Raw genomic sequence first — 8,742 nt, 5'->3', positions numbered from 1 at the left:
GGTAGTTGTCGCTCATGAAGCGCTGGTACTGCGGCGACCCCTCGCCCTTCCAGTGCCACCAGAACCACTCGCTGCCCCAGGCCGGCACCGAGAACACGCCCCAGTGCACGAACACCCCGAACTTGGCCTGGTCGAACCAGTCCGGCAGGGGCCGGGAGTCCAGACTCGGCCAGTCCGGGGTGTAGCGGCGCTGAGCCCCGAGCGCCCACTCGGCCGCTCCGAGAACCAGCAGCAGCCGCGGCAGCAGCGGCAGCCCGGCTCCCACCGCCCACGACTTCATCTCTGGCGACCACACTCCGACTCTCCGCCTCCGCCTCCACTATCCCCTCTCACCGCGCAGCTGCGGCGCGAGGCCCCGCCCTCTCTGACTAATGATTGGCTCGGTAGGAAAAAGGGGCGGGTCAGCCCTGGCGGCTTGACTACCGAGTCTCTTCCCCTCTTAGTCTGCCAGCCCTGTTGCGCCCTCTAGCGCTTACAGGGAGAAAGACGCAAGGAGGCTTTGACAGCGCTCGGCGGGAGGTCTAATGAACACTTCCGAAGACTTCATGGCGGGGTTCAGTCGTGGGAGTGATTCAATCGCGGGGTGGTAGAAGGCCGGGTGTGTACAGAGAACTGGGTGTAGTGCATTTGGCCGTGGGGAGTCAGAAGGGACTTTCTGAGCTGTAGTACAGAAGAGCAAGCCTGGAGGCGGGAATACTAGATGCAAGGGCATTGTTACAGTCCTGGTAGCAATAACGAAGGAAAATAATGCGGGTAGAAGCATTGTGAGGAGGGAGGACAGTGGGTGCTGAAAGGGGAGGAGCAGGGGTGAGCATTTGGCCTATCTAATACTTGCTTTGGGAATTCCGAAGCCATTCCAAGAGCTTAACATCTAATTGGAAAAATGAGACCCATGGACATACAAACACCACAAAGGAACGTTTTTAGAGTAGCAGGGTAAGAACCTTAAGAGGGCCGAGTCCTACAGCATAGGGAATATAGTAATAAATATTGTAATAACTATGTATGGTCCCAGATGGGTACTAGAATTATCGGGTGGAATCACTTCATACATGATATAACTGTCTAACCCAGGGGTGGGCAAACTTTTTGACTCAAGGGCCACAATGGGTTCTTAAACTGGACCGGAGGGCCGGAACAAAAGCATGGATGGAGTGTTTGTGTGAACTAATATAAATTCAAAGTAAACATCATTACATAAAAGGGTACGGTCTTTTTTTTTTTGGTTTTATTCATTTCAAACGGGCCGGATCCAGCCCGCGGGCCACAGTTTGCCCATGGCTGGTCTAACCACTATACTATACTCCTGAAACTAATATAAAATTATATTGAATGCCAACTGTAATTTTTAAATAAAATAAAAAGAGTCCCAGGCCCTAGGAATACCTGTGTGAACGTTGTCTGGCAGGGCGGTCACCAAGTCCTTTACAACCTGCATGTGCTGTGCATGCTGAGACAGGAGGTGAGGCCATCCATCAGGTGTGGAAAGCACAATGACCCTAAGTGGCACCGCCAGTCCCTACGTATCAGTGGGGGAACTGCAGCAGGGAATTTGGGATCCTCTACACAATCCCCTTTCCCACTCTCTCCATTTGAGGGAGGAGAAAACTGAGGCCCAGAGAGAGGATAGAAGTTGGTCAAGATGATGCAGCTAGTTGAGCTCAGAGGTGGGACCAGAACCCAGGTCTCCAGATGTGGACTTTGTGCCTCTCCACGTGCTGCTTCTCTCTTACACCCCGGAAGGGGACAGCGCCTGTGTTGACAGAACCAAGCACTTCCTCATCCTAGGAGTTGTAAGGAAATCCAAAGGCAATTGCTGAATAAACAGCTATTCCAATCTGCAAGGTACGGCTAAACTATTGTCCAAAACAGTAAGCACAGACACCTAAAAAAAACAAAACAAGCCCATCTTCACACACTTTCTAATGATCAGAGTGATGGTCTTTGATGTTATAGAACTCATCTTGGGGAAGATGAAATGGGACAGTGTGACCTTCATTTCTCCTTAACCTTGTGAAAATTAATAAGCAGAAACCTCTTTTAAAATTGAGTCAGGAGGCTAGAAGAGAGAACTCTCGCTCACATGCCACTCAATGCATACTAACCCCAATAGGACAGACATACCTTGCATCTACAATAGGAAGTGATAGCTACCTGAGCACAAGAAAGAAAAGATTCCTCCTTGCCCTGTAACAGCTCAGCCAATGGGCGCTTGCCATAACTCAGCCAATGAAAAATCTCCATATTTCAAACTTTTAGTTTCCTCCAATGGGCTCTTCATTTACAACAGCCCCTCGGAAGTCCATCAAAGAGCAGTCCTCTCCTTTGTTTCTCTGGATTTGAGCATGGCTTACCATTAGACTGCAGGTCCTGAGTTGCAATTCTTTATTGTTCCTGAATAAACCCGTTTTGCTGGAGAAATATCGGACTGTCCATTTGTTAAAGGTCAACATCCTCATAACCAAAATGCGAATTTGCAGGAGCAGGTGAGAGACACTGTGATAGACTGGACAATATTAGAAGTGGGGAAGCTGGGTTTCTTGCACGAGACACCACCTAATGGGGTCTCCTTGGGCAAGTCTTGTCCACAGTCTGGGCCCATTTCCTCCTCTAAACAATGGGGCAGTTCTCAGTGATATCCAGGTGCCTTATCCCCTTGCTCTCCTCCTTCATAAACTCCAGATCTTTACTTAAAGCTGAAATAGGAGATGGTGAAAGGAGAGAGGTAGAGAGTCTGGAAGTGCATTTAATTCCACGACTTTAGCTCTATATTTATTACAGAAATATTTACTGAGTATCAATGGATGCCAGGCACCTGGGCATTGTCTTTGCTAACATGAGAAAAGAAAGGCATGCCCCAACTTTAAGGAATCACACATTTACCTTTAAAAAATTGTGCCATTTCAACTGGGTTCAATAGTGTCCCCCAGAACTTCATGTCTACCCAGAACCTGCGAGTGTTGCCTTCCTTGGAAATAGAGTCTTTGTAGTTGTAACTTGTTAAATTGAGATGAAATCAGACTGGATTAAGAGTGTGCCTTAATCCAATGATTGGTGTCCTTAAAAGAAGACACCAAGAGTGAGGCGAGCGGAGCCGGAGACTAGACCGGAGGCCGAACTTGGGATCTGACAAGATGGCCGGGCTGCCCCGCAGGATTATCAAGGAAACCCAGCGTTTGCTGGCAGAACCAGTACCCGGCATTAAAGCAGAACCAGATGAGAGCAACGCCCGTTATTTTCATGTGGTCATTGCTGGCCCCCAGGATTCCCCCTTTGAGGGAGGGACTTTTAAACTTGAACTGTTCCTTCCAGAAGAATACCCAATGACAGCACCTAAAGTACGTTTCATGACCAAAATTTATCATCCTAATGTAGACAAGTTGGGAAGAATATGTTTAGATATTTTGAAAGATAAGTGGTCCCCAGCACTGCAGATTCGCACAGTTCTGCTATCGATCCAGGCTTTGTTAAGTACTCCTAATCCAGATGACCCATTAGCAAATGATGTAGCGGAGCAATGGAAGACCAACGAAGCCCAAGCCATAGAAACAGGTATTTAATATTCATTCTCTTTTACACCATCTCCACTTTTTAAACATATTTGTGCTACCTTTAAAAAAACTTCTTTTAGAGTCTTAACAAGAAAAAGGAAATACATATTAAAGGGAGTAAATCAGATCCTGCTTATAATATGTAAATAAATACCTCTTAACAAAAGATCTTCACGCTCCATCTTATGACCTACTTACTACGTGACCCCCAAGTTTAAAGACAACACATAATTGGGAGATCTTGGACTCTTGTGTAACCACGCCTAATTTAACAAATACTGAGTGTCTACTATTCATCTAGCAAATACACCAAGGTAATGGAAAACTTTTGAACTATGAGTTGTTTTTGCAAGCCATTTGATTATTACATCGGTTTATGTAGCTAGGGAGTTGGAAATCAATAAGCTTTTTCTACAGATTATAACATAATTAGTTGGGAGGGCATTATATATCTAGAAAAAAAAAAAAAAAAAAAAAAAGAAGACACCAAGAGACAGAGGGTGTGGGGAGGCTACATGAATACACAGGCAGGGGTGGGAGTTACGTTGCCACAAACCAAGGAGCACCAGAAGCTGCCAGAAGTCGGACGAGCAAGAAAGGATCTTCTGCTTGAACCTCTGAAGGGAGCATGGCCCTGCCAACACCTTGATTTTGGACTTCCAGCCTCCAGAACTGTGGAAGAATACATTTCTGTTGTTTTAAGGCACTTAATCTATGGGAAAATGTTACCGGAAACTAACACAGGGCATAAAAAGAAGTTCATTGAGAAATAATGAGATTTAAGGTTGTAGCAATCTGTACTTCTAATGAAGCTGAGTTTGACTGAACTAGGTCAAGAGGGCAGGCTTTGGAGTCAAAGAGAACGGGTTTGGAAACCTCAGCTCTGGGTCCGTATTAGCGGTGTGGCCTCAGGCGAGTGATTTTGCCTCTTAGAAGTTTCCTCATGTGTAAAATGAGGATACCAAATCCTCATCAGGTTACTGTGAAGCTAAATGAAATACCTCATTTAAAAGTACTTACCCCCTCCACCCCCCAAATAAAAGAGAAAAGTACTTAGCCCAGCCCTGGCCTGTGTTTCACAGTGGTTAGAGCACCAGCCTGTGCACCAAAGGGTTGAGGGTTCGATTCCCAGTCAAGGGCACGTACCTCGGTTGCAGGTTTGATGCCTGGCCCCAGTTGGGGCACGTGCAGGAGGCAACCTATTGATATGTCTCTCTCACATTGATGTTTCTCTCTCTCTCCCGCCCTCCCACCTTTCCACTCTCCCTAAAAAATCAAAGGAAAAAAATATCCTCAGGTAAGGATTATCTAACTAACTAACTAATAAATAAATAATTTTTTTTAAAAGTACTTAGCCCAGTGCCTGGCCCATAGTAAAGACTCACTACAAGTCAGCCGGCATTTATGACCAGAGCACCTAGTACAGTGATGGCAAACCTATGACACGCGAACTCATTTTTTTGGTTTATTTTTCTTTGTTAAATGACATTTAAATATATAAAATAAATATCAAAAATATGTCTTTGTTTTATTGTGGTTGCAAATATCAAAAAATTTCTATATGTGACACGGCACCAGAGTTAAGTTAGGGTTTTTCAAAATGCTGGCACGCCGAGCTCAAAAGGTTCGCCATCACTGACCTAGTAGGTCTACCCTACCTAAAGTTGCCTCAATTAATCCTTATCACATGACCCAAACAATCCTTGATTTCTTTCATTGTACTGCCCATGTTGGTTTTATCTATTTATTTATTTACTCTCTCCGCACCAGAATGGGAAATGTAAGCCCCATTAGACAGGGGCAGAGTCTCATTTATGGGTGGACATCCAGGCCTTAGCACAGACCCTGGCCTGTATTATGAGATGGGTGAATGAGTGAATGAATAGTGGACACCCTGTCTTATAAATTCTTCAATGAAGACATGTTTAATCACCTTCGTCCATTTATCCTGTCTTTGATCCTAAAGACCTGCGTTAGAATTCCTTGCAATCCTCCTGCCACCAGCATTTCTCTTGCCTTCTATTGTAAGCCCCTCTGCTAGGAGCTCAGATGGCCTGAGATGTAAAATATGGTGTCCTGGGCTCTTCAAAAGCGTGGGCTGTATTCTCGCTGCAGATAATGGACTGTGGGATGTCCACCCTGTGCCTAACACGTAGTAAAGAAATTTCCCCTTCCTACTACTGGCTCTGTTTATTATTTGTCATAGGGGTATGGAGGAGAGAAAAAGGCCTGAACTAAGAATGAGGGAGAACAATTTGAGGATTTATCAAATCTTTGTGACTAACTTCCTTTTTCTTGGAGTTGGGTTAGACTGGGACACTGCCTGCTGCCAGTGGTGCCACCAAGTAGGACTTCACAGGGTCAATAAAATTCTCTGAAGAGTCTGTGTCTCAAGTGACCCCAGCCTCCATATTCCCCAGAGACCTAAGAAGTCACAGCTGCTGTGAGTGGGGATTATCATAACAAGATGCCCTTAACTGGAGGGCTGTCAGCTACCTCTGAAAGAGGTGGGATCCACACCCACAGTCCTCATTGAGTCATAGTTCTTGGTCTTTAGTGGGAGAGGGTAACCTAAAAAGGTCCTCAATGGGAAAGGGTGATTTAGAACCAAGAAGGCCCCAACAATTAAGCGGAGCCGGCGGGAGGACAGGATCAGGTAGAGCACAGCCAGGTTCTCCAGGGCGCTTAGCAGGCCCAGGGGGGTGCACAGCACGGCAACAGCTATCTTCTGCTGACTGCTCAGAATCATGTAATTCTTCATGGGGTTGAAATCCAAGCCATCCTGGGAGCCGTTGGCTGCCTTCATCACTGAGCACCTCTCCATGGAGTGAGTCCTTTGGATTCTGCCGGGCTTGCCAAGAAGTCTTTGCTGTAGTACGCGGAGAAGAAATGAGTCTTTTTCAATCAACACTGTAATGACCTCACGCAATCTCTGACGCCAGCCAAACCTTTCGGGCTGGCCAAACATCCACCCATACCCTGAGATCCCAGAAGAATCTGTTCTTCTCAAACTTCCTCTGAGCCCCTCATTGCTGAGCCTGAAGGTTCCCTCTGGCTCCATGGTCTCTGGAGAATGCAGGCACGAAGCCATCTTGTTGAGGAGGTGTTCCTGACCTGACATGCGCTGAGCCTGTCCCAGACGTCTTGCCTCCTGCCCCCGTTACCACTCCCAACAGGGCCCAGCTGTGTAGATAAGCAGGACCAGGCACTCTCCAGGATGCCAACTCTCATCAGCAAAAAAGTGTAGGCGTCAAGGCCTCTGGGGCTGGTTCAAGTAAGAGGAGAAGGTCAAGACTGCTCTCTCTCCTCCAGGAAGTGAAATGATTTCTGACTTGTTTAGTTCAAAACTCTGAAGGAGGCCGCATCAGCAGTCAGAGCAGTATGGACCTCGTGAATCTGCCCACTGTGTGGCTCTCCCATCAGCCTCTGTCTCACTGACTGAGGACCTCGGGGCGTTTTCTTTTCCGTCAGGCCCAAGGCCTCTCAGGTGCTTCTGCCAGCAGGCCAGGCGGCGGTGGGCAGAGGCGCGGATCTCCCCGCTCCGCAGGGCATAGATGATGGGATTGACCATGGAGTTGACAAGGCAGAGCAAGGAGCAAAAGGCAAAGACCTTCTTGACCTGGTCACTCAGAGGGGTGGCCAGGCTATAGACCATGAGGGCTAGTGCCGGGAGCCAGCATATGAAGAGAACAGCCAGCACCACCCCCAGGGTCTTGGCCAACCTCACATCCAGCCTCATCCGGGTCATTCCTGGCACCTGCCCATCCTGGTGCTCAGCCAGGCTGGCTGCATGCTGATGGGCCTTCCAGAGGACGTGCCCGTAGGTGTAGATGATGCCAGAGAAGAGGAAGGTGATGAACAGGAGCCAGCTCAGCAGATAGTTATTGGGGATCAGAGGGAAAAGCTCAGAGCAGGGACTGGGACAGCAAGTCCATCCCATGAGGGGCAGGTAGGAGACCAATGCTGAGAGGACCCACGTGATGCCCAGGGTCACCAGTGCCTTCCCACGGGTGAGTAGGGCTTTGTATGTAGGTGGGTAGCGCAGACAGAGGTAGCGGTCGATGGCGGTCAGCAGCAGGCTGCCTACAGAGGCTGTGAAGGTCAAGGTCACGCTGCCAATCTTCAGCAGAAAGACAGGCTTGGAATCCACGCCCTGAAAGACGTGGAAATTTACAAAGTTGCAAGCAAAGACTACACTGGCCAGGAAGTCAGCGGCAGCCAGGCTGCTGATGAACAGGTAAGAGGGCTTCCTGCGGAGCCGGCGGGAGGACAGGATCAGGTAGAGCACAGCCAGGTTCTCCAGGGCGCTTAGCAGGCCCAGCGGGGTGCACAGCACGGCAACAGCTATCTTCTGCTGACTGCTCAGAACCATGTAATCCTTCATGGGGTTGAAATCCAAGCCATCCTGGGAGCCATTGGCTGCCTTCATCACCGAGCACCTCTCCATGGAGTGAGTCCTTTGGATTCTGCTGGGCTTGCCAAGAAGTCTTTGCTGTAGTACACGGAGAAGAAATGAGTATTTTTCAATCAACACAGTAATGACCTCACACAATCTCTGACGCCAGCCAAACCTTTTATCTGTGCAGATGAACATGTTGAAATAGCAATCTATATTTTGTTCCTCTCTACTTTGCCTCTTCTCCATTCTAGTGGGGTACAGGTCTTAGGGAGAGGTATGTGGAAATTCAAGAAGCAGAAGTGGCCTGCAAGCTTTTGGGCCTTTTGTTTTCAAAAAGACTAATCCTAAGACTTCCCTTTGAAAGTAAGGTAAATCTCCCATCCGCAAAAATCAAGAGGAAGCCGAAACCGGTTTGGCTCAGTGGATAAAGTGTCGGTCTGTGGACCGAAAAGTCCCGGGTTCGATTCCGGTCAAGGGCATGTACCTGGGTTGTGGGCACATCCCCAGTAGGAGATGTGCAGGAGGCAGCTGATTGATGTTTCTCTCTCATCGATGTTTCTAACTCTCTATCCCTCTCCCTTCCTCTCTGTAAAAAATCAATAGAATATATTTTTTAAAAAAAGTGGAGAAAAAATCAAGAGGAAATCAAAACCAAGAAAAATGGAATCCAGAGTGATCAGGTGGAGAGGTTTTTGCCTTAGTGTTTTGGGTTTTTTTGCAAGTTTTGGTAAGTAAGATGCTGAAGTTTAAACAATTATTTAGGAATGGGAGGCAAGACTATGGCTTCATACC

The 8,742-nt window shown here is 47.6% G+C and overlaps 3 protein-coding genes across 3 annotated transcripts in view; 1 reads left to right on the top strand and 2 right to left on the bottom strand.

Moving 5' to 3' along the window:
- Positions 1-331, bottom strand: part of FUCA1 (fucosidase, alpha-L- 1, tissue) — a 20,370-nt gene extending 20,039 nt beyond the window's left edge. Inside the window, exon 1 of the mRNA XM_015557197.1 lies at positions 2-331. Within this exon, the coding sequence (XP_015412683.1) occupies positions 2-280 (279 nt within the window). The 5' untranslated portion in view covers positions 281-331. The remainder of the gene's footprint in view (position 1) is intronic.
- Positions 332-3,085: 2,754 nt separating this feature from the next.
- On the top strand, positions 3,086-4,002 carry LOC102771987 (ubiquitin-conjugating enzyme E2 N). Its single transcript, XM_015557310.1, has 2 exons — positions 3,086-3,552; positions 3,719-4,002. Exons 1-2 carry the CDS (start codon positions 3,135-3,137, stop codon positions 3,754-3,756), a joined length of 456 nt encoding a protein of 151 aa, XP_015412796.1. The 5' UTR covers positions 3,086-3,134; the 3' UTR covers positions 3,757-4,002.
- A 2,899-nt stretch (positions 4,003-6,901) lies between these two features.
- Positions 6,902-8,031, bottom strand: CNR2 (cannabinoid receptor 2). The gene has a single exon (XM_006777554.2). It carries the CDS (start codon positions 7,996-7,998, stop codon positions 6,916-6,918), a length of 1,083 nt encoding a protein of 360 aa, XP_006777617.1. The 5' UTR covers positions 7,999-8,031; the 3' UTR covers positions 6,902-6,915.
- Between the last annotated feature and the right edge of the window lie 711 nt (positions 8,032-8,742).

Source organism: Myotis davidii, unplaced genomic scaffold (genome assembly GCF_000327345.1).
Source record: "Myotis davidii unplaced genomic scaffold, ASM32734v1 scaffold149, whole genome shotgun sequence".
Lineage (NCBI taxonomy): Eukaryota > Metazoa > Chordata > Mammalia > Chiroptera > Vespertilionidae > Myotis > Myotis davidii.
Note: the sequence above shows the minus strand (reverse complement) of the source record. Positions and strands in the feature narration are given on the sequence as shown.

What these genes read in the sequence shown, in the direction of transcription:
- LOC102771987 (XM_015557310.1), top strand. Translation starts at nt 3,135, where the DNA reads ATGGCCGGGCTGCCCCGCAGGATTATCAAGGAAACCCAGCGTTTGCTG. An exon ending in AGCCCAAGCCATAGAAACAG is followed by an intron (nt 3,553 to 3,718) that starts GTATTTAATATT and finishes TCTTAACAAAAG; the next exon opens with ATCTTCACGCTCCATCTTAT.
- CNR2 (XM_006777554.2), bottom strand. Translation starts at nt 7,998, where the DNA reads ATGGAGAGGTGCTCGGTGATGAAGGCAGCCAATGGCTCCCAGGATGGC.